The following is a 25,576-nucleotide window of genomic DNA, read 5'->3' as shown; positions in this document are numbered from 1 at the left end:
TCCAGAGGAGTAGCCCCACTCTGGAGATGTGACGGATTGGGTAGCTCCCATCTCAGACAATGATCCATGTGCCTGCTGCTGCACCCCTGATGGATTTTTTTATTTTACCTTTATTTAAACTAGGCAGCCTACCAGGGAACAATGGGTTAACTGCCTTGTTCAGGGGCAGAACGACAGATTTTTACCTTGTCAGCTCGGGGATTCGATCCCGCAACCTTTCGGTTAATCGGTTACTCTAACCGCTAGGCTACCTGCCGCCCACAAATGGATGGAGTGTGTGCGTAATCCACGTGTCTGCAACTGGATATGGACGTGTGTGTGTGGGGGTGCTGCCAGATGCTAGTGGTTTTCTCTAACCTGTTCATAGAGTGTCATGGCAAACTTCTGGTGTGTGATGCAGGACTTGGAGGTGCAGGCATCCGTCTCCTCAGGCACAATATGCAGGTGGATCCTCTCCAGAATATTCTCCTGTGGGAATATAGTATGCCGATAAGAAATGAGAATACACCAAACATTAGGAACACCTACCTAGTATTGAGTTGCACCCCCTCCCCTCCTCCCTTCTGCACTCAGAACAACCTCAATTACTCGGGGCATGGATTCTAAGTCGAAAGCGTTCAACAGAGATGCTGGCCCATGTTGACTCCAATGCTTCCCACAGTTGTGTCAAGTTGGCTGGATATCCTTTTGGTGGTGGACCATCGTTGATACACACAGGAAATTGAGCGCAAAAAAAACAGCAGCATTGTAGTTCGCCTGGTACCTAGAACCATACCTTGTTCAAAGGCACTTAAATGATTTATCTTGCCTAATCATCCTCTGAATGGCACACATACACAATCCATGTTTCAATTGTCTCAAGGCTTAAAAATCCTTCTTCAACCTGTCTCCTGCCCTTCATCTACACTGATTGAAGTGGATATAACAAGTGACATTAATAAGGGATCATAGCTTCAACCTGGTCAGTCTATGTTCTTAATGTTTTGTATACTCCGTGTATAGGGAATAGTAATCTCGGTTAACCCAGAACTAAAATATTGCGTAATTTGGTCAGATGCTTGAGTAGGTTATGGGGTAAGCGTGTTAGAAATTAAGATTTCTGGTTTGCGAAGTCCCCCACCCTCGCAAAAGGAAACTCTTAGCCGAAGCCACCCCTTACGATCATTTCACTTGTGTTTATCATTCGTGTGGGCACACCAGTTTTAGCACCGCCCTCGCCCAATCCTTATACATCTAAATAAAAACAAATGCTGCTTGTCATCTTACGTATCTCATAGGACAGTGGTTCTCAATTCTGGCCCAGTGGGCCCAATGGGGTGCTAATTTTGGCTTTTTGCCTGAGCACTACACACCCGATTCAAATAATCAAAGCTTGAATCAGCTGAGTAGTGCTAAGGCAAAAACAAAAAATGGGAGAACCACTGCCATAGGATGGGACAGTACCAGTTAGGTTTACGTAGATCTTTCCACGAGAGATTGAGACAATAGTTGTCAACAAATCACAATATATTCCATTAGCAAAGTTTGCTCGATCTTATCCATGGGAACATTCTAATTTCCAAATTGAAACTAGTAATCATCCCCCTCGATTACAATATTACGAATCACCAGCTTATTCTTTATCCCCAGCATGTATTACCCTCAACTCACCCTCAGCCATCAGCTTCTCTCCCCAATGTACCAGTACAGACAAGAAATATTTCCCCCCCTGATACATCAGTATGAGCCTGTATTGTTTTGTGACATTTAACAGCTAGGGAGTTATGCTGTGCCTCACTACTGTAGTTAAGGAACCAGTCCGTGTGCAAGCACTTGAAACTCGCTCCTGTTGCTATGGAATCCCCGTAGGTTTATGAAACATTCAGGCTGCTTTTAGACCTCCATAACCACACAGCCATTTATTCTGACACTGGCTAATTCGGCTCATAAATAAGTCGTACTGCTAAAGCATTCATTACAGAGCCTTGACTCGGTCTTTACTTTACGCATGTAAACCCAAGATTCCCATGGGAAAATCTAGATAAAGAGAGAGTCCCCGTATAACTTTGCCAAATCTTAACATACACACAGTAAAACGTTCATGCAACTTCACGCCCATGGAGAAATAAACACAGAATGAAGTCAGTTTTTACAATGTTAGAATGGTTAAGATGACATGCCTGAGAAAGGACTCTCTGAGCAAACTGCACATAAAAATAAAAGGGGGGGGAAAGGTTGTACACAGTATGCAGAAGCTCCTTTAACCATTCTACCTGATATCACGTCACCTCAGGTGTTCAAACATTTTTATTCTAGCTATGTAATTGAAACAGCATTGTTGCCACACTGAAAAAGGGGCATTGTTTACAGAACAAGAATTCAAACATCGAATTTTTTGTTTTGTTTGGCACCTGACCTTTCAACCACCACATTGGATTTCATTGGATCGTGGTTCTTTGAAAATCATTGGTTATTCATAACAGACTCGGGTAGGGAATCTGAGGTAAATTTGACGTAAATGGCTCGTGTGACTGGTTCCCTGTGTTGCCGGGAAGCTCGGAGAGTGGGCATATTGGTTTATCGGTTTGGCTGGCCGCTCGTTTTCTCATCACCTCCTGTTCTTGAGAGAAAGAGACTTAATTTTCTCGGCTGTTTATCCTCCACTGTATAATGAGCTCTCCTGAATGAATGTCCTCCCCACTCAAGACCTGCTGCGCTAAACAGGAAATGATTATATGTCTGTGCTGACTCGGTTTAGAGCAATTACGCTACAGTGACAAACCTGATGCAGGCAGACAGAGAACATAATGTACTGTAGTGTAGCCTCACCTAAGCACTATAGCTGAAGGGCTAAAGAGGAACTAATTCATTAGCTAAGATGAAGTCTAAAACTAGATGTAATGTACAGTAAAATTCCTAAAATCCTGGATGTTTCTTAGTTGGTGTTGAAGCGTCTGAACATCGTGCTCTCAGATGGTAATGATCTTTTCTCTGTTGGGTCTAGAATAAGTGTTAAAAAGAACAGGGTAACAAAGCATTACTATTACATAGTGGTGTAAAGTACTTAAGTTAAAATACTACTTAAGTAGTATTTTGGGTATCTGTACTTTACTATTTATATTTTTGACAACTTTTACTTCACTACAATCCTGAAGAAAATTATGTACTTTTTACTCCATACATTTTCCCTGACACCAAAAAGTAGTTGTTCCATTTTGAATGCTTAGCAGGGCAGGAAAATGTTCCAATTCACACACTTATCTAGAGAACATCCCTGTTCCTCCCTTACTGCCTCTGATCTGATGGACTCACTAAACACACTGGCTTCGTTTGTAAATGAGGTCTGAGTTTTGTTGTATGTCCCGGTTATCCAAATTTTTATTTTTTTAAGAATTATAATGATGCCGTCTGGTTTTCTTAATATAAAGGAATTTGAAAAGATTTATACTTTTGATATTTAAGTATATTTTAGCAATTACATTTACTTTTGATAGTTAAGTATATTTAAAACCAAATACTTTTATACTTTTACTCAAGTAGTATTTTACTGGGTGACTTTTACATTTACTTGAGTCATTTTCTATTAAGGTATCTTTACTTTAACTCAAGTATGGCAATTGGGTACTTTGTCCACCACTGTTATTACAGTAGGATAAATGTTTGGAAGTTAGCAAACTAAACACAAATGTACTGAATATCTATGGTGAAAATGACTCAGTCAGAGAGTTCAAAGACCACTTTAAACCACTCAGAGTGATGTTGCATAACACAGTGAGGAAACAGTTAAGGCCCAAAGATTGTGTTTTGGCTTACGTACCCCACCACCATGATATATTAGAGGCTGTGTCGAGGGGATTGATGGGAGAAGGGATATACCTCTTTCAGACGATGACCTCGCTTAAATGTTTGTTACAGCCCCCCCCTCAAGTGTCCCCAACACACTCACACAAACAAACATACACACACATTCCACTCTTGTCGCCTCTGCTCAAAGGCCCCCTGGATACCAGGGATCTGCCAGAAAGTCTGGTCAGTCACCAAAGGAACTTACGAAGCACTCGGCAGCATCGTCCATGAAGCCCAGCTGAAAGCGGTGCTCATCCTTAAAAGTCTCGGCCAGGGCGTGACGCAGGTTGTCTGAGGGCAGGGCGCGCTCCCGACTGTGCTGGAACTGGGAGAAGATGCCCTGCGGAACAGGAAAGGGGGATACCTAGTCAGTTGTACAACTGAATGCCTTCAACTGAAATGTGTCTTCCGCATTTAACCCAACCCCTCTGAATCAGAGAGGTGCGGGGGGCTGCCTTAATCGAAAGAAGTTAATTCATTAAATTCTGCAAAGGAAAACATTTACAAATAATTATTTATAGCAGTTCTCAAGGGACAACTAACTACTCCCTCAAAGCTCATTATCCCCAGTCTGAATGTGTGTTATCAACAAAATGCCAAATCAAATTATTGGTAATGCTATCAAACTAGCGGTAACGTGTCAGCACCGATAAAGTCCTACAAATATATATTTTTTTTACATTTGGGATTGCTTGCAAGAACTAAGACTTGATGAAGGGCGCATACCTTCAACGCACAGAAGATACATGAGTCTCCGAGACAGAAGTGTCCAGGAAGTTGCCTCAGACTGCGTCTGAAGATGTCCAAATGCCACAGTACCTGAACAGGGGATTGAAGAAAACATATTATTGTGAAAGTATTGTCACGTTCATGAAGATCCTCATATTACACACCGAACTTACATTATAACCCCAACTTTCCCAGCTAATATTTCCTTTGATGAAAGACAGGTTTTAAAAAGATTTATTTTAGAAAACACGTTCAGTTCTAAAGGTGACATTTGAAGGCTGGTTAATAATTTGAACAATAATAACAACTTCACGTTGCGACCTGACCTCAAACATTGTCGACTGTGGATTTAGGGCCAGTGATGTCCTTCCTTGGTAGATGGTGCTTAGAGGGGCTGGGTGGTTGTGTCAGGCCATGAGGACAACATGGCCTGGGGCGGCAGGTAGCCTAGTGGTTAGAGCGTTTGACTAGTAACCGAAAGGTTTCAAAATCGAATCCCCGAGCTGACAAGGTAAAAATCTTTCATTCTGCCCCTGAACAAGGCAGTTAACCCATTGTTCCTAGGCCGTCATTGAAAATAAGAATTTGTTCTTAACTGACTTGCCTAGTTAAATAAAAGGGGATTTTTTTAAAAAAAAGAGGAGAGAGGGAGAGGAAAGAAAGGGGGGGGTTCTGTTCCTTGGAAACAAAGCCCTGGGTGGCGGACGTCTTCATCCAGCTCAGCCATGTCTCGCCCTCTGAGTCACGGCCTGGAACAGTCCGCCAAATGCCTTCCCACGAGGCAAAAACAACCTTTCAGTAACTTGCCGGGAAGTACTGAAGCATTTAGAGAGTGACTAAGGTATTGGCTTTGAGGTTGTAAAGTAATGTTGGTGGTGGTAAATATTTTTGGTCTGGAGGGAGATGCTGTCTATTCCTTTATTATGAATAAGCAAAGCTAACATGAGGAATGTAGCCTCCTGGAAATGAGATCATGTTTTGTATTGGTTTACCACGCATTTCAAATCAAGGGATTGGGCATTGTTGCAATTTGCATTAATACACATGTTCCTTATCAGATATTAACAGTGTCTCTACTTCCATCCTATTGTTCTGGATATATAGTCATTGAAAAACAAAGCATTTATTGCAATTATCTGAAAGCATGCAGTAATCATCTACTATTCATTGTTTAGATATGACTCACCTGCACCGCACTGTTGAGAAAGCAGCTGTTTTGCCCCGGCTCGTTCAGCAGGCCTTTGGTGGGGGCTAGAGACAGCATGCTCCCCGGCTGGTAGGACTTGGCGAGATTGCCCCCCGGCTTCCTGAAGAACTTGACCCATGCCATTCGATAGAGGGTATGCCTTTTGACGTGAGTGGAGTCACTCGGTGAGTCAGACTGGGGCTTGGTGGTTGCGGTGGGATCCCTTGTCCCGTCGAGAGGAGGAACCCCAGACAGTCTGAGGTTACGTTATTCCGCTAGCAGCAGTTACTGTCCTGCTACACATGGGCGACTACTCCCACCTCTCCGCAGCTTGAGAGGAAAGTGATTTTACCTTGTCCACAACTTGGAAAGGTCTTAAATGTCATGGAAACCAGGAGAAATGTTTCAGAAAGTCCCTAGCTAGGAAGTCTGGAATCCAGAGAAAATTATTTCGCCACAGATGGCTAGTCCGATTGTTCTTATGCGTAGCTGTTTAACTCCTGAAGTAGGGGTGTTAGGCATTCTCCAGCCTGGATCATTCTCCAGCCTGGATCATTCTGCACTGGGGATTCAGTGCCTCTGGGGGCTCTCCACATTGCCGGGACGTTATAGGGCAGTCAAATGGAATTGATCGACCTTTCCAAGCTTCATCCATAGCGAAGATCTATCCAGGCAGCGCTTGCCATTGTATGTCAATGGGGTCTGATCTGTAAAAGAAAGAGTGAAAAAGACTTAACACCACAAAATAATAAATTTCACTGAAAACAAATGAACATCCAGGATTAACATTCTACGTATCGTAAATGGAAAAACATTTAGTCAGGACAAGAATTGATGGTTGGATCTTCCCAGTTAGTAAATGATTTTTTCGGGCAATAGTAAATATCAGGCTTCACCTATTTCAAGGTCAGTAGTTGACCTCACCCTCTTTATAACATATATCAACAAAGTTTATCCATTAACTTTTATGACTGTCCTCTGTACCCAATGTTTCTAAATAAAACATTTGAAAGATTAAATGTGTATAATCTATCCCCTCTTTCTAAACACATTTAATGGAGAATGGGAAACAAAGTAATTATTGATCATTTACAGATTGTGAAATATCACGTTGTTTAGGTCTTAGAAAAATCAGGTCACAAATTCGAAAGTCCACCAAACTAAGACATTACAGCCGACTGTGCATATTACGTGATTTAAAGCCTAAACCGTTCGTCATCTTGTCACTTTGAATAGTCGTGCCCCAGCTACTGAGTTGAAGGCTAAACAAGAAAGGGAGCTATGCCAAGTTACACAGTAATATCATCAGCCCAGTGAACAATGTAATGCAAATTATCTACTTGCAGCACGCCTTCCTTCAGGTCCAACGGCTTGCCAATGGCCAGTCTTTCAGTCATGTAGTAGTTCTCATAGCCTTTCAACTTATGAGTGTTAGCCTTGGAGCGGACTTAGCATTAGGCTAACATGGCAGACAAGGCATGACCCGGCCCGGCCTGGCCTGCTGCTTGCAATAGCCTCTCGAAAACATAACCAGGACACCAGTGTGTTGTTAAACATTTGAGATTCCTGGAACCAGTGCAGCCCTAATGCTCCAGGTCATACCGACACATTGAACTTCGAACGCAACAATCGAGCCACGACAGAGAGAACAGAGATTTTTTTCCAGAATGCTGCCAGTGTCATCTGTTCCCTTGGACATGCTAGTGTAGGGTTGTTTTAGTAAATTGAATGTGCATACTTATGGTAAAGAGTTTGTTTATGAGCTTCATAAACCAAGTGTTTCTTTGTTGTTCATGTCGGTCTGTTTGTATCTTATCAAATGTTGGCTGAGGAACAAAGGACTCTATACCTAGTCTTTTGCACATAATAAAATGGGGGAACCCCTCTGTATTACTATTCATATTAGTGCTACCATATTGCAAAGAATGTGGTTAGGGGAAGTTATTAGATAATTTCCTGTGAGCATCCCACTTATCTAGAAGCTATAAATGTTAGAATGAGACACTGAGCAGCAGTTTCCACTGTCACATCCGATTCAGACTTCTGTTTTAAGTTAGGCACCTCTGAGTACATGATGATGCAAATATTTTATTCCATAGCTCAAAAGATCCCATTTAGAACATTGAAGTGCAACCTATAACTTGACAATCAACAAATAGATCCACTGCATGAGTAATTTACTGTGCCTGGTTGAAATATCAAGTCATGCAGTCAGATACTGACTGGCTACAGGGCAGTTCTGGCAAATGCCACATGGGCTGGTCCATTTTTTGCCCGGTGGGCCTATCTAAATTGTATTTTTTTGTTGTTGCAAGAATTGTAATTATTTGGCCAATACTGAGGACCGCAAAGAAAAAAAGTTTGGGCTAGAGTTGGGGCATTGAGGGAAGAAAAAAAAAAATTGGGCCATTGTGATAGCAAAGCCCAGGCCAATTTCTGGTCCCAGTCCATTCCTGCATGATGTATGCATTGCAATACATCTCAGGTATTGAATATATCCTGTTTTTACAATCTCTCTAGAGCACATGTCAAACTCATTCCACGGAGGGCCGAGTGTCTAGATCTCATCTCCCCTCACCTGGTTGTCTAGGTCTTAATTGAAAGGAAAGGAGGTGGCAGTACAGAGTTCTGGAGTGTACAAAACATTAGGAACCCTTGCTTTTTCCAGGACATATAGAAAGCTATGAACCCTTATTGGATGCCACCTGTTAAATCCACTTCAAATCAGTGTAGATGAAGGGGAGAAGACAGGTTACAGAAGGATTTTTAAGCCTTGAGAAAAGTGAGACATGGATTGTGTATGTGTGCCATTCCGAGGGTGAATGGGCAAGACAAAATATTGAATTGCTGGGTTTTTCAAGCTGTTAATAATGTTTTGTACACAGTGTCTATTCACTATCAATAATCAATAGAGTGGAAGGTACACTGAGACTTGGTTCCCTCTGGTGGTGAACCTTTCCACATAGAGTATGATGAATGGGCATCTGCTCCAATAGCATTAGCTATAATAAAAGGGGTAAAGTTGTAAGACTGGAGACCCCTCTATATGAGAAGATGGTGATTGTATGCAGAACTGAAATTGTTATAGCTAGGAAGTTGGGAACCGTGCTGTTTTCTTGACTAGGAGATAGCGAAGGTTTGTAGATTTTGTTTTTCAAAATATTATCTCCTTCAGTTTATAATTTTGTTGTTGTTTTCACAACTTTTTCAGGCAGAGCTTAAACTCTTGAGAATATAGCAGAGCAGACTGTGGGACGGCACAAAGTATCATCCAAAACCAGTCGAGCAATTTTTCTTCTCTGGTATTCAAACTATTTTCAACATGTCCTGAAATGTGACCACACAGCTAAAGTAGAGTATGTTTATGGTGGAACCAGAATTTGACCATTCATTCACAATAGTTTCTGATTGACTAAATTCTTTAAAAAAAAGTCTCTCTACTGAAAACAACAGGCTTAGGCCCTGTGGATCTCATTTGCAACTACCCTCCATAGCAACAGAATTCCAAAGGAATCACTTAAGCCTGGCGTTGCTAAAGAGCTCGTGTCTTTGTGATTAGATGCAATGCTGGAGGGGCAAGTGGAAAACTGTACTCTACTTATCCTTCTAGAGTGACTCCATTCAACCATGCATGTTTGTCATGTCTGTCTATACCGGGACGAAAGCTTCCTGTAGACACCAATATATCACATCATCCATCCATTTAGAGCCTATGTTCTCAATGCACATTTGACCAAATGTGCCCATCCATTTAAGGAAAAACTAAATTATTACTCACCATGTCCAATATGCACGGGGAATGATTGATCAAGTCAGCTATAAGAGGCCACGATAAATTTCCTTCATTTTTAATGCCGCCTTCTCACAAACATTACCCTGATGTATCCATCCCTCCAGGTCAAATCAAGGAGGCGGGCATCACAATTCAATCACACATTCGGCCCTGAAACAATACTCAAGACCAAGATAAATCCTTGATTTCCACCATTAGCGAAAGTGATTCCCTGGAATCTTACGTATAGCATAAACCTCAACATAAATTAACTGAATCTCTTCCATATTGTTGACCCTTCAAGCCCAGCCAGTATGCATCCATAGATAATGACCATGAACTAAATAATCCCTTTAAAGAAAATGGCATGCAGTCAAGTGCTTGTAAAATAAGTCCATGTCATCATGACCACATGTTTAGAGGTCAACTACCAACTCTGACAAAAAAATGAATTAATTAAGGTTTCAGTTCAGTGCATAAGACATACTCCCCTTCCATAAGAAGTGCATCCACGGCAACAACAGTAAAGATGACTAATGTATGCTTACCTTATCACAGCACAAATAATACATTACTGTACTCTATCTGCCAATCCGCCAACCTCTCTTATCTTCTAGTATCTCAAAGTCTGAGGTAAATTGGCACTGGCATGACAGACTGCAACTAGAGCACAATATGGAACCAACGTACGTGTCTCAACAACCTTATAGAATGACAAAGGTCTCTCTCTATGCTACTGTTGCTCAACATCGAAGACAGTCCTGTGCTCAGCGGTGCCTTCAAACAATGCTATCACGTGCAGACATCTCTGGTTTCTAAAACCAAACTACTGATTTATCACCATTAACAATCATCACGTTATTACCAATGTCACCTAATTTTCTTAGTCATATCGAAAAGAAACCAATGAACATATCACATTGACCGTAGGTCACACAGAATACTATATGGCACACGTGATCAGGGCAGGTGACAGTGTTCCTAAAGGACATGACAATGCAACGCATGAGTGACAGACATTGTTGTGACCTGGATTGGCTGAATACCATCACATCAGGGAGACAGGCATGGTCCTTCATTCAAACCTAACCTGCTAGGTGAGAACTGGGATAGAGATGCAAGGGTGGAATAATACAAAGTGACTGTGCAGGGTCAGGGTTACAGGTGGCTAAGGTAAAACTGCAGAACATGTCAATAGCCAATGTGCTTTTAAGGTAAAATATTATATTAATCAGACAAATGGATGTTGGTGCTTTAAATACCCTGTGATTTGAGTGTGAGTAGAGTGCAGTTGTGTTGAAATATCTCGGCTTCCTGCTTTCAGTCCTGTCTGGAGAAAGCCTGCTCTCCAATTTGCCACTCTTCTGCAACCGAGCTGAGTGATGTCATGGCATGGGTCCTTGCGTAACCCGAGAGACACACCCTTCCTTTAGAGTTCTGAGGCATGGGTGACATTTCCTCAAGCTGTGTTTATTATGAATTTGATCGGTTTAGACTAGAGGATGTAATTCCATGTCGCAAAGTCACAGTATACAGACGTGAAATCCACCAACTTATCACAAACATTGGCATCATCTGATCTCAGTTCAAAGGCACATTCACCTGAGTGGGCAGGCATTTCAAGGGGCCTACGAATCACTTTTAATTTCTATTTATTGAGTTCCTTTTCCATATCTTTGTTCAACAACATGTCAGTCATTTGTATCCCAGACACTCAGCAAAAGGAGGCCTTTCTGAAAGCGTGGCCATGCCCTCGACACTTATTACCGTATGGAATTATTCATGAGAAGAACAAAACAAAAATGACAAGCCACCCTTTCCAGGTGTGTTTTGTAAATCTGGTAAGGATAAACTACACTTTTGAGGAGTAGCCAAGCAAAGGCATTTCACTGGTCTAGATTTTGAGAATAGACCAAAGCACAGGAAGGAGTTATGAGACTTTCTTTGTAAAGAGAGAGGCTTGCTTAGATGGTGTCTTGCAAATTGAAAGCACAAAGTCATGATGTTTTCTTGACATAGTGAAAATGCTAAGGCTAGCACCTTTGAGCAATCAGCTAGAGTGTCTGTTGTAAATCAGCATCTTTGACAGGACAAGGCTGTCCGTTAGACTTGAACACAGCAAAACGTGACCTGGGCTACAGTGTGGGATATTGAAGTAATCTGATGGTGTATCTTTTAGAGATATGTTGATGGATGGCCTCATTAAGAGGAGTTTAACATTTATATGGTAATGACAAGATCCTTCGAATAGTCGATCTGTCGTTGTTTGACATGTATCAGGTGAATGATCACAACAAAACACTGCCGTTAAAGAAGCAGCCGCTGGAAGAAAACGTGTTGTCATTTACCTCATTTTACAGATACGCAAAAGGCAAAGCTTGAATGCCTTGGTTGGCCTACTTTCTCTACTGAACGCTTGATGTTGGACAGTGGTGCAGTGTGCCTTTGCTCAATGCAGATCCATACATCATCACATCTAGCTGGCGCATTACACACCTGTGTGACGGCTAAAGTGTGTCCCTCCCCGCAACCCGCCGACTCAACCTTGATGGATGACTTTCCCAAAAGGAGACAACATTCAGTGTGGAATAAGGCTGGGAATTGCCAGGGACCTTGGTGTCGACACGATATGTCTTGCAATTCGATACTGTGATTTTATTGGTTGTCCTTAGCTTATGCCTGCCCATACCATAATCCCACCATGGGGCACAACATTGACATCAGCAAACTGCTCACCCGGTATGGTTGAAACCACAATTCATCCTTGAAAAGCATACTTCTTCAGCATGCCAGCACTTCTCCAGCGTGCCAGCACTTCTCCAGCGTGCCAGTGGCCATCGAAGGTGAGCAATTGGCCACTGAAGTCGGTTACGACGCTGAACTGCACTCAGGTTCGGAGATGGTTTCTGATAGTTTGTGCAGAAATTATTTGGTTGTGCAAATGCACAGTTTCATCTGCTGTCCGGTTGGCTGGTCTCATATGATCCCGCAGGTGAAGAAGCTGGATGTGGAGGTCCTGGGCTGGCGTGGTTAAACGTGGTCTGCGGTTGGGAGACCGATTGGACGTACTGCCAACTTCTTTAAAACGATGTTGAAGGCGGCTTACGACTCCTACACCCGTTTGCTTAATTACACTGAAATTAATTGTGGCTAAACAGTTATGTATGATGTTATATATGTATGTATGTATGTATGTATGCATGTATGCATGCATGATTTAAAATCAAAATGGTTTTAAAGAGTGTTCTTTGGTTGCCATATCACAGATAAGCGTTTATTTATTTGCTATAGTTTGCAATTTTTAAATCCTGTGAAACTCATTCAGTGGTTGTAGAAACATATCTATTGGTCTACCCTGTTTAAATCATACATCAATATTCAATTTAGAAAAGATGACTGCTTGAAAGAGACATTTTAAATGTAATTATCCTTAAAAGTATAAATACAATTCAGATGACAAAAAAACATGATCACCTAGTCATGTATGTTTATGACATACAATGCAACAACTTTATTGCTCTGTTATGCAAATCTATAAAATTATATTAACAGTGCCAGCCTTAATTTAGTCTTTTAGGGATTTTAAGTTAGCTGTTATTGCAGAATGTATGGGCACCTACTGCTAAAGCTCCCACTTCAAACTGTAATCCATAAAGAAAAATGTATGGGTGAGTAACATGGATCTGAATTTGGTAAAATCCATCTCCTCTTTGGCAATTCAGTAAGCAGTGTTACATTTCATCTTTAGCTCTGTCTGTTGACCAGCTTGGGCTGCCACCTGTTGCCTGTCGTCAAATACAAATCGTCACCAGTGACCACAACCACAAAGTCATAAACCCTGCCTATTTCTTCTATTTCTCTTCTTAAAAATGTGATTTCAAACCTAGTCCTAAATGTAACCACACTGCTAACCTTATACCTAACCCAAACCTTAAATTAAGATCAAAAAGCACATTTTGGTTTTCATGCATTTTTACGATATATGGTAACTAGTGGAAAACGTCGATTATGGCTGGTAGCTAGTAGACGTAGTGATGTTTTTCCCACCCCTGCCCCGATGCACTTTTGGATTAATTTATGTGTTAGTAAAGACTCGTGTTTTAGGTTGCTCGACCCAGGTGCAAAATAAGTTCTTCCCTACTGCCATTTCTCCAGACTTTCAACAGTACTCACAGAACATTGTGCTGCTAGTTTTGTCCCTACTTAGCCACTTGAATTCACGAAGCCACCCCTTTTTGTCTGAGGATCGGTAGCAGCAGCAGCATCATCTTCTGGTTGTGGTTGATCATTTTCATCATTTGTTTTTTTTGTTGTCAAAAAATACGTAAATTCCACCGCATTTCATTGTTTTTGTTCTTGCTAGTTAGCTTGCTAGCTAATGCCATTACTTAGCTGACAGTTCTGAGGGAAGGTTTGTGCGAAAAGCGGTTAGTTGTGGGCATGGCGTGTGACTGGTGTAATTAGCTACATTTAAAGACTTGTAGCATTATGATCTGTAAAACAATATATCATCCTGTCTTGTTAGAGCAGTGAAGAGAAGAGTGTTGCAGGAAAATATTGTTACGCATTGTGCTTTATTGGGAAATGTTTTAGTGGTATGGTGTTCCCAAAATAAAAGTACTTATTGCACAGCATAAAAAACATTTTGAATGTGCGAGAGGCCTGCCCACGTATGTTCTGGCTCTGCCTCGGGCCCAACCCATCAGTTTCTGGGACCAATCAGAACAATTAGAATGTGTTTGCGTTATAGAAATCGTCGGGGAGGTACTCAGATCCAGACTCGCTGCAGAGAGGAAACTAATTAGACCAATTGGTTTTCAATTTCGATTTTGTGATCAACACAAGTATTCAAAAACGACACAAAAAATAACCTAAGACAGCTTTTCTTTTTTATTTAAAACATTTCCATAACGGATATTCAGTAATTCCTGCACTGAACAGAAGGTGTGCTGTTTTCAAATCCCACTAATCCGAAGGTTAGCAATGCTAACAAATTCATGTAAAATCTCAGAGAATACTAACTAAATGTTATGCAGTCTGACCTAAACTATACAAGTAACTAAAAAAAATGCTACTCACAGGTTGCACGCAAAACAAATATTAAAACAGCAGAAGGGTATGCTCTGCTGTTACCAAGCAAAGCTTGATTTTGGAAGAAGCTAACCACTTAGCTAGACAGCTAGCTACTAAATTAGCAAACCAAATGCACAACTGCAGAGCATTTAGCACATTTTAGACAGTTAACTTAAATAGTTATAAGATATCTAGCCGGCAAACATTTAGTTGTGAATTCCATACTGTAACTAGATCACCTGGCGCGTGCTGCACCACAGTGAGTGACTCACAAGGCTCTGGTCTCTCATCGTTGTGTGCTTGCAAACAAACACCACGTGACTGGGAACTACTGGTTAGCTTCATAATGGCAAATTATGTGACAGGTGTAAGGCAGAACGTAATCTTCTTTATCTCCTAAAGTACTGCACAAGTTGACTCCAGGTATTTACTTAAAAAGTAGCTACAGGGCTCCTGAGTGACGCAGCGGTCTACGGCACTGCATTGCAGTGCTAGAGGTGTCACTACAGACCCTGGTTCGATCCCGGGCTGTATCACAAATGGCCGTGATCGGGAAACCCATAGGGCAGCGTACAATTGACCCTGCGTCGTCCGGGTTAGGGGAGTGTTTGGCCGGAGGGCTTTCCTTGGCTCATCGCGCTCTAGTGACTCCTTGTGGCGGGCCGGGCGCCTGCAGGCTGACCTTAGTCGTCAGGTGAACAGTGTTTCTTCTGACACATTGGTCAGAGGAAACCTTCTAATTGCAGTCGCTGTACTCATAATATACAGGAGAACAATCGCCTTATGGCGAGGATAGCCGTGCTGCAAGCCCAGCTTCAAGCCCAGCTTCAGACGTAATCGTTAGGCAAGGGTAATTTAAGTGTAGGAAAGGATGAAACAGCGTCTGTGCCAACAATAAGTACAGATAGTAGTACCCCTCGCACAGTCCCAGCCGGACAATTTTCTCATGGCTTCTGGAAGGAAATGCTGTAGGAATGCTCAACCGGTATCGCTCATTCAGCCGACAGAAACTTTCAACCAGTTCTCCCCATTAAGCAACGGGTCGGAGTCAGAGGCCGAGCCTTCTCTGGTCTCTCCTCTTCCCGCTACGGGGTCTGAGACGCCGAAGGCTCCCACCATTAGCTCTGACAAATTGAAAACCCTAGTCATTGGTGACTCCATTACCCCGCAGTATTAGACTTAAAACAAATCATCCAGCGATCCTAAACTGTTAACCAGGGGGCAAGGCTACCGACGTTAAGGCTAATCTGAAGATGGTGCTGGCTAATGCTAAAACTGGCGAGTGTAGAGAGTATAGGGATATTGTTATCCACGTTTGTACCAACGATGTTAGGATGAAACAGTCAGAGGTCACCAAGCACAACATAGCTTCAACGTGTAAATCAGCTACAAAGATGTGTTGGCATCGAGTAATTGCCTCTGGCCCCCTCCCAGTTAGGGGGAGTGATGAGCTCTACAGCAGAGTCTCCCAACTCAATCGCTGGTTGAAAACTGTTTTCTGCCCCTCCCAAAAGATAGAATTTGTAGATAATTGGCCCTCTTTCTGGGACTCACCCACAAACAGGACCAAGCCTGGCCTGCTGAGGAGTGACGGACTCCATCCTAGCTGGAGGGGTGCTCTCATCTTATCTACGAACATAGAAAGGGCTCTTAACTCCCATAGATCCACAATGAGATAGCCAGCCTGCCATCTTAGTGGAGTCTGCCACTGGCACAGTCAGTGTAGTCAGCTCAGCTATCCCCATTGAGACCGTGCATGTGCCTCGATCTAGGTTGGGCAGAACTAAACATGGCGGTGTTCGCCTTTGCAATCTCACTGGAATAAAGACCTCCTCCATTCCTGCCATTATTGAAAGAGATTGTGATATCTCACTTCTGAAAATAGGGCTACTTAATGTTAGATCCCTCACTTCAAAGGCAGTTATAGTCAATTAACTAATCACTGATCATAATCTTGATGTGATTGGCCTGACTGAAACATAGCTTAAGCCTGATGAATTTACGGTGTTAAATGAGGCCTCACCTCCTGGTTACAGTAGTGACCATATCCCCCACGCATCCCGCAAAGGCGGAGATGATGCTAACATTTACGAAAGCAAAATTCAATTTACAAAACAAAACGACTGCGGTTTCATCTTTTGAGCTTCTAGACATGAAATCTATGCAGCCTACTCAATCACTTTTTATAGCTACTGTTTACAGGCCTCCTGGGCAGGATACAGCGTTCCTAACTGAGTTCCTTGAATTCCTATCGGATCTTGTAGTCATGGCAGATAATATTCACATTTTTGGTGACTTTAATATTCACATGGAAAAGTCCACAGACCTACTCCAAAAGGCTTTCGGAGCCACTCCGTGGGTTTTGTCCAACATGTCTCCGGACCTACTCACTGCCACAGTTATACTCTGGACCTAGTTTTGTCCAGTGGAATACATTTTGTGGATTTTAATGTTTTTCCTCATAATCCTGGACTATCGGACCACCATTTTATTACATTTGCAATCACAACAAGTAATCTGCTCAGACCCCAACCAAGGATCATCAAAAGCCGTGCTATAAATTCTCGGACAACCCAAAGATTCTTAGATGGCCTTCCAGACTCCCTCCACCTACCCAAGGACGTCAGAATACAAAAATCAGTTAACCAGCAAACTGAGGAACTCAATTTAACCTTGCGTAATACCCTAGATGCAGTTGCACCCCTAAAACATTTGTCATAAGAAACTAGCTCCCTGGTATACAGAAAATACCCGAGCCCCGAAGCAAGCTTCCAGAAAATTGGAACGGAAATGGCGCTACACCAAACTGGAAGTCTTCCGACTAGCTTGGAAAGACAGTATCGTGCCGTATCGAAGAGCCCTCACTGCTGCTCGATCATCCTACTTTTCCAACTTGAGGAAAATAAGAACAATCCAAAATTTATTTTTGATACTGTCGCAAAGCTAACAAAAAAAAGCAGCATTCCCCAAGAGAGGATGGCTTTCGCTTCAGCAGTGATACATTTATGAACTTCTTTGACAAAAAGATCATGATCATTAGAAAGCAAATTACAGACTCCTCTTTAAATCTGTGTATTTCTCCAAAGCTCAGTTGTCCTGAGTCTGCACAACACTGCCAGGACCTAGGATCAAGGGAGACACTTAAGTTTTTTAATACTATATCTCTTGACACATTAATGAAAATAGTCATGGCCTCTAAACCTTGAAGCTGCATACTGGACCCTATTCCAACTAAACTACTGAAAGAGCTGCTTCCTGTGCTTGGCCCTCCTATATTGAACATAATAAACGGCTCCGCATCCACCAGATGTGTACCAAACTCACAAAATGGGCAGTAATAAAGCATCTCTTGAAAAAGCGTAGCCACCATGCTTCTACACCTGTATTGCTTGCTGTTTGGGGTTTTAGGTTAGATTTCTGTACAGCACTTTCTGACATCATCTGATGTAAGAAGGGCTTTATAAATACATTTGAATGATTGATTGATTGGTGTGGCTGGCTTCCAGATTAAGCAGACGGGTGTAAAGAAGAGCGTTTTGGCGGGTCATGTCTAGGAGGACGCGTGACTCAACCGTCGCCTCCTGAACCCGTTGGAGAGTTGAAGCGATGAGACGAGATTGAAATTGGGGAGAAAAAGGGGGTAAAATACAAAGATATATTTTTTTAAATAGCTACACATATTAAAAGTATAAAAAATAAAAATCTTCAAATAAAATCGTTTTGACGGTATTGAAAAAAATCATTGTGTGGTGTTCTTCAAATACCCCAGTATGCGGTAAACAACCCAAGCCTACAGACAATTGCTTCGGTTTTTCTAAGGTTGACAAGAGAGATTTCTCCCATGTGTGGCTGACAGTTGCACATTGTCATAACGGTTTGTTTGTGTTGTCTTCATCAATGGAAAAATGGATTGATATTCCCAAATGGATTGACATAGTGCTTTCATGCTAAATGTAGGCTTTCCTGCTAAATGTAGACCTTAGTAAGAGACTTGTCTCAGCAACTTGACACCGCTCAGTCAAGCTGACCTTCTCTGTGCTGACCATTTCCAACGTGCACTCAATACTTCACTAAATAATTAATTTAAAGCTGCCACCAGGCGTAACTGTGGTGCTAAAAAGCAGCGAGGTGAGAAAGTGAAGAGAAAACCGACATTTATTGACATTGTCCCTCACACTCAGTCAGCATCTGCCTCATTTTGCTTCATGCACAAATGTTGGCTTCCATTGGTTTCGGTTGAAAACGCTTGTGTATAATCACAATCCCTAGATGTTGCTGATGAAACAAATAAAATCCTCAAATATTTTAGACCATGTAATAATGAAAGCTGACTACTAGGAAACCTTGCTCAGCTATGGGGAAATAAAACAATTTTCTGTTGAAAATCATGAAATAACAGAACGAAACAAAAAATGTGTGAATTCACTGAGGACTGGAGAAACAATGCAAGCGGACGTTTCTCGAGCGGCCTTCCTGCCAAAAGCTTGCTGCGTTCTAGCACACGGTCGCCACTTTGAACCCTGTGAAACTGAACAGGTCACCCACACCTCGCTGAGTCACTCAATGAACGACCCCCTTCTGTCACAGCGACAATGGAAAAGGGAGAGAACAAAAGTACATGTTCCCAAAACCGGACCCTGCATTTTTTTTAAGGCTCTGATTGAAATATAACATCCTCCCTTGGACTGTTCAGACTACTTCCTAAATGTCTCACTGCTTCCCATGACTTGCCAATAAATGTCAGCGCGACAGCGCTGGCCAAAAACTCTCTTTCCCTTTTTAAAACAGATGAATGAGTTTATTCTGTTCCAGCAGCTAAATGAAATGCTGCATGCGGAGGTCAGGTGGTTTAAGTGCACTCTGGCACAGCCCTTGTTTAATGCCACAGTCTAAGATTTCAGTCATTTATAAGCAAAATATGTATAGCTTCAAAACATGTTTTAAAACGTAATGTTGCTCTCATGGAATGGTAATTTTTAGCACTACAGTGAAAAAGTGAATGGATTTTCAGTTTAGTTGGTAGTCCTACATTCTACAGAGTGAGGCTTTAATGAATGGATGATGCAGCTGCTGACATAGGCCAACAAATGGGACACAAGTTATCATCCATGCCAGGTACCCTTCAATCAAACCTCCAATAGTGCTGATTATCTATGGGAACTAGCTAGTGAACTGCACTCCATTGAGAGTTAGCACTTTCTCTTGTCCGATTGGTACTTGCTTTGACTATCCCAGTGAAGCACGTAAAAAATATCACACCCACAAACTTCCATAGACAACAACAGTGACCTGACATAGTCCTCTGAAACAACCCTGGGAAATGCATTATGTAACATGGGCCATGCTGCTACAAACATTAGCTGTTTTTTCAGCATGCCATTATCTTCTAATCTACCTTACTGGTTCCAATGAAAATATCCCACAGTAAAGTTTGGTATGATGAAAATACATTGTGGGCTAAAAACTGCATAGCATTATCTAGCGGTGTACAATAAAGGTAATTATGTCACAGCAGGATAATACAAATGTTGATGTGTTATATTGAGGAGTGTGTATGTGTGATGTAAAATAGAGAATGAGTAATCCATAATTTCTGAATGAAGTCTTCTTTCCAATATATTCATTGTGATGGAAAGACATTTGCTACCTTGTTCTGAAAGAAAGTATCTTTCCTATCAATTAAACTGAAATTGGAGCATCGTAAAATGTGAAAATCCAACCCTGCCACCCTCTAGGCTTTTTTTTGTCCCACAGCAGATAATTAGGCTAATCGTAACACCTTCCAATTGAGTTGTATGCATAACGTGAACACCACCCTTTCTCACATCTAAATAATTCAAACAATCAGACAAACCCACAATGTATATTAAGTACAATTTAATATACTCAATTCTAAACCATTAGTTTCTGATAAGATGATTTTCATTAGGTTTGTAATACCTTACCCACAACTCAAGGTTTGAATGAGCTTTATGCTTGTGAGGAATATAAAGAGACAGCTATCTAATAATGACAAATCACACAATCAAGGGAATATTCTTGAGTTGTCTGATGTTTGATGACAGGATGAGGTGTTCATTTGCTAGCAAGGCTTTCGGGGGAAAAGAAGGTGTCGTAGAACAATGCATATCACTGAAACTCACTGGGGACTCGGGAGTTGAGTACAAATTGTACTCACTGGTCATACAAAAGATACAGTATTTCAAAAGCACGGTGTTATGTGGTAAAATGACTAATTGACTGTCTGCTTATCACTCAGATGTTTGCTGAATGTTCTGTAAAAGTGAATCATGTTATAATCATGTTAAAACAACTTTGTTATTGTCAGTGTTGAGAAACTAGTGCTGGTCATCATGACAAATATAAAAAGGTATGCTAAAGTAACTGTCTTGTGTTTCCAGATTTCTATATGACCTATAATTAATTAATTCTATGAGTGAAATAGTTATCCTTTCAAAACAATTGTCATTAAGAAGGCCTATGTTGTTTCTGGTTGGAATAGTGTGAGCGTTTACCCAACTACAGAATGGTATGGGCGTATACCGGTCATTAAAAATATGAATGTAAGTAGACCACTTATCCTTCTCAGGAGTATGACATCATACTCTATGAGGAAATAGCAACCATTTTTCAAAGTCTGTTTGAGATGCAAGTGTTTTTTTCTCCAATTTATGCTTTGGCCACATACGAGTATAGGACGAGTCAACAACATTATTTACGTATGAGTTATCATAATATGAACTTTAAAAAGTGAGATTTTCACTGGACAGTTACTTTAATTTGGTACAGTCAAATCAGTTTGGAAGTAGGAAAGTCTTCTCCAATTCATTCCGGATTATTACAAGCACATTTCTCTATCAGATAATGGCACAAATCTACAATTAAATGGTTGATACCTAACAGTGTTTCGTAAATCCAGTCCTTGAGTGCCCCCAACAAATGCAATAGTTTCAACAAAAGGAAACTATTGAATTTGACAGGTTACTTAGTCAATGCTGCTGGATTCTGCATTAAAAATAATCATGCAGATCTACGCTCAAGCATTTCCATTCATTTGCACAAGCTGCATCAGGCTATGTCAGTTCAAGTAGGCTTGCAGTGTTACCCCAACTCCAGTCCTCGGGTACCCATCACCAGCACACCTGATTCAACTAATTATCAAGCCCTCAGTTGAATCAGGTGAGTTTATCTAGGCTACAACAAAAAAATGTGTGCTGTTGGTGGGTACTCAGACTGGAGTTGGGAAACACTGCGGGCCTACTTGAACTGACAGTCTGATGCACTCGTGCAAATTAATGGTAATGCTTGAGCGTAGATCTGCATGATTATTTTTAATAACCTGTCACATTTATTAGTTTCATTTTGTTTCAATTACAACAGTATTTTGGCCTATTTGTAGCAGATTTTAAAACGTAACACGATTGACCAGGCTCACAAAATATCGCATAGCCTATGAGGGACTTGAGTTTGAGGCTCAATTTCAATAACCTAAGTAAATTTTGCGGAATTGTTGTCAGTGTCAACCGGCTTGGTGACAAACTAGACTAGTCTTTGTTCATATGTTATGTTGCTACAATGTCCCAAGCGCAATAATGACATATTGTTGTCAAGCCGGGCACTTTCACAATATTTAGGATAGGTTCTTATAGAAATAAAATGTAGTCTTTTATTTCACGCAGTTATAGAAGCACTACTGATACCGCACGAATACATTGTTGACGTTTTTGTTTTTATAACGTCGGAAGTTAATCAGCGATATCATACGTTTCAGATGAGTTTACCTGTAATGCAGGTACATTTCCGCATCATGCGCGTTGTGCCACAGTCAAAACAACTAGGAACTCTGAAATCCGACCTCAAGACCGTTGACGTCATGATTTGACATCGTTTTTTCCGGGTTCCCAGTTGTTTTGAAAACACAATTGATGCAGGAAAATGGCCAGGGAAAAGTTTGAAGAACAACCCAACCTAAACCAAAAAAACACCCCAACACTCACCTTTTTTAAAGAATTACCAATATCTCCTGCAGTAGGTATATCCAAGGTAGGAAATCGGCAGGATCTTCCAAATGTATTTTTTGTTAATTCTTGAACTGGGAACGGCTGGAGTTTCAGTGAAACCAGAGTGGAATTTGACGTAGCCTAGTGTCCCAATTCCAACAGTCGTTGCGCGTTGTTACAATGCTTAGATGTCGCGTTATAAATTAAACCAAATAACTAAAAGAATAGCATGTGTAACAATTTAGCTGTAATCGTCTTTACGGTTACGGACTCTTTCTTCAATCAGAATTCCAGTTTTTGTCACTAGCCCTCCCATTCACTTGCAGTATGCCGGTTTTAAGAGTCGTGTGTGTTTCTGTTGCAGTTTGAGCAATGGTCGGCTTCCGCACCTGAAATATTGGATTAGTGATGTTTTCAGAGCTGCGAGGTCAAACCCTGCCTCTGGAGCACTGTATTTACTGCAACCGGCTGTACTCTACTGAGACACGTTTGCATAGGAAGCAATTCCAACTGCCTGCGAGCGAAGGGAGGAGTTTCACGGTACTTTTCACCGTCAATCAAGCAGGTAATACCCAGTAGGCAAAACTGGTTCAGAATATGTTAGTTTAACGTCTTTTTAATACGTCTTGTTCTGGTCGCAAACTGGTTGAAAATATATAAAAAATGTTATGTGACTTTTTTTCTGACTACCATATGACCAGATGGTCATAATTTTTACCACTATATTATGTGCTATATTATGCCCTGGTCATAGTTAAATTCATAGTTAAGATCATCATGACCTGGTAATGACCACCACCTGACTACAGTTTATTACGTACTGTAAAAAGTATTGCAGAGGACAAAGTTTGATATTGAAAACATTGATAATTACATTTCTATTTGTTACCATAGGCATCAATTCAAGTGTAAATCTGCAACATATTCTTACATTTAGATATAGATAAAGCAATGGCAAAAACAAATCTACATCACCATTTTTTGCACATCTGCATACAGTAATTGTTTCAAAATTCACCCACAGACATTACATGTATAGAGAGACTGGGACAGAATATATATATATAATATAAAATCAAAATGTATCTGTCACATGCGCTGAATACAACATGTGTAGACCTTACCGTGAAATGCTTACTTACAAGCCCTTAACCAACAATGCAGTTTTAAGAAAATATTTACTAAATAAAGTGAAGTAATAACACAATAAAATAACAATAACGGGGCTATATAAAGCCAATTGTTTTGTTGTACTAATTAGAATGGTGTGATTGAGTAGATCCTCATCAAGGACCTCTGAGCACAGAAGGCGATCTGGAGCATAGTGGCCCTCTTGAAGAGTGGTGTCATGGGTCAGATCTGCAGTGAAGCGAATCAGCGCATTACAACTTCATCAATTTCAGATTGTAAAATAACTAGAAAATGATATTCCTGACAAAACTTTGGACTTAGCTGGCTAAAAATATTTCCATGGTACTAGTTAAAGAAGTTTGTGGCAGTTATAGCTTAGAGATGTCTTCAAAAAAAGAGCAACTTGCTCATATACATATTTTGTATTCTCCTCCACCATGGCGGTCAGAGGCCCGCAACACATCAACCAATCAATGACACTTACAGTAAGCAATAAAATAAATAAACAATTGGCATAATGTGGGCATGCAGGACATGACAGAACAGTAACGCACAGTCAAATATTTGTAACAGATTCTACAAAAAATGTCTCACTGTCCATGTCAAAGGTCACAACCCCCCACATTAACTTACCAACTGCAATGGAATGTTTGGACCTCTGTGCCTTTATATTGAAGTGGGACATTAATTAATTGATCATCAATCTGAAACATTTTAAGAAAGAGGATATAAAAATTTGCCTAGTTGGATAATTATAATTTTAATGTTTAAAGAGAAAATCTAGATACAATAAAATATTATATTTTTCACAAGTTGTCTTTCATATCATTGCTGCAACAAACATTGTTAGAAAGGGGTGTAATTGTCAAATCTCTTCCTGTTCTCTGTAACTGTGCACTGTGTGAGTTTTAGTGAGCGACAGGGAGAATGAGTAAGAGAGAAATGGGAGGAAATGTACATGACTCACCAAGGGAGGTGTCTGTTGAATCAGGACAGAAGGGTGAAAAAAATGTTTAAAATAGGATTTTATTTGCTTTACAAACGTATATTAGAATAGGAATAGAATAGGTCACTAATAACTGAGTGGGTGGCCAAGGACTGCTGTAGAGGCCATGCATCAGGTAATTGACATGTTTTAGGAACTGTAAAGACGGAGATTGATCATGATTAGCCATTACCTAAAGTCTTCACTTAGTCTAGCAAGTACATTGACTATGTTGCCCCTCAGCAATCTGGCAGACAGACAGAGAGGGATAGAAAGAGAGCCTATGTTTTGCTGTCGATTTACATGACTCTTTGTTCCATCCTTCCATCCACGATAGAAGATTCCTGCAACAAAAGCGAATCATGAATGGAAAAAGGCAGTTGAGAGGTGTAAAGTTAGAATGAGTGTTGAGGGGGAGCAGGGATAGTATCTTAAAATGTATCGTGTTGTCAAATACAAAACACACAAATATACAAGAGACCCTGATGAATCAAGAAAATCTTCACATCCATATTGGGGTACACACACACACACACACACACACACACACACACACAAAATCAGTGTTTCCTATATGTGTATTTATCAACCATCTCTCTCTCACACACACACACAATGTTGATATAACAATGTTTTCTAAAGTTATTGTGATCATCTCTCTTTCTTCCTACCTCTCCCACACACACGCACGCACATTTACTGTCATTAACTAAACCTATATCAAAAAGCTAGCTAGCTACAACCAATGACTACAACAGGTAAATATATATACAGTTGAAGTCGGAAGTTTACATACACCTTAGCTAAATACATTTAAACTCAGTTTTTCACCATTCCTGACATTTAATCAGGGTACAAATTCCCTGTATTAGGTC

At 40.9% G+C, this 25,576-nt stretch overlaps 1 protein-coding gene and 1 long non-coding RNA gene across 4 annotated transcripts in view; one reads left to right on the top strand and one right to left on the bottom strand.

Moving 5' to 3' along the window:
- Positions 1-22,957, bottom strand: part of LOC106577622 (inactive ubiquitin carboxyl-terminal hydrolase 53) — a 61,603-nt gene extending 38,646 nt beyond the window's left edge. The window contains exons 1-5 of one of the 3 annotated variants that reach the window (XM_014155839.2): positions 22,583-22,957; positions 5,741-6,447; positions 4,552-4,644; positions 4,031-4,165; positions 358-468 (exon numbers count right to left, since the gene is read on the bottom strand). In XM_014155839.2, coding sequence (XP_014011314.2) covers positions 358-468; positions 4,031-4,165; positions 4,552-4,644; positions 5,741-5,884 — 483 coding nt within the window. In that variant the 5' untranslated portion in view covers positions 5,885-6,447; positions 22,583-22,957. Of the gene's footprint in view, positions 1-357; positions 469-4,030; positions 4,166-4,551; positions 4,645-5,740; positions 6,448-7,080; positions 7,289-10,060; positions 10,230-22,582 lie in introns of those variants that run through there. The other 2 variants (XM_014155840.2, XM_014155841.2) reach the window with 2 other exon arrangements.
- LOC123728733 (uncharacterized) lies at positions 22,490-24,525 on the top strand. Its single transcript, XR_006760478.1, has 2 exons — positions 22,490-22,628; positions 22,950-24,525. It is a non-coding gene; the product is annotated as an uncharacterized lncRNA (long non-coding RNA).
- The last annotated feature ends 1,051 nt before the right edge of the window (positions 24,526-25,576 follow it).

Source organism: Salmo salar, chromosome ssa18, assembly GCF_905237065.1.
Source record: "Salmo salar chromosome ssa18, Ssal_v3.1, whole genome shotgun sequence".
NCBI classification, from domain to species: domain Eukaryota; kingdom Metazoa; phylum Chordata; class Actinopteri; order Salmoniformes; family Salmonidae; genus Salmo; species Salmo salar.
The sequence above is the reverse complement of the archived record's forward strand: the minus strand, read 5'-3'. Positions and strand labels throughout refer to the sequence as shown.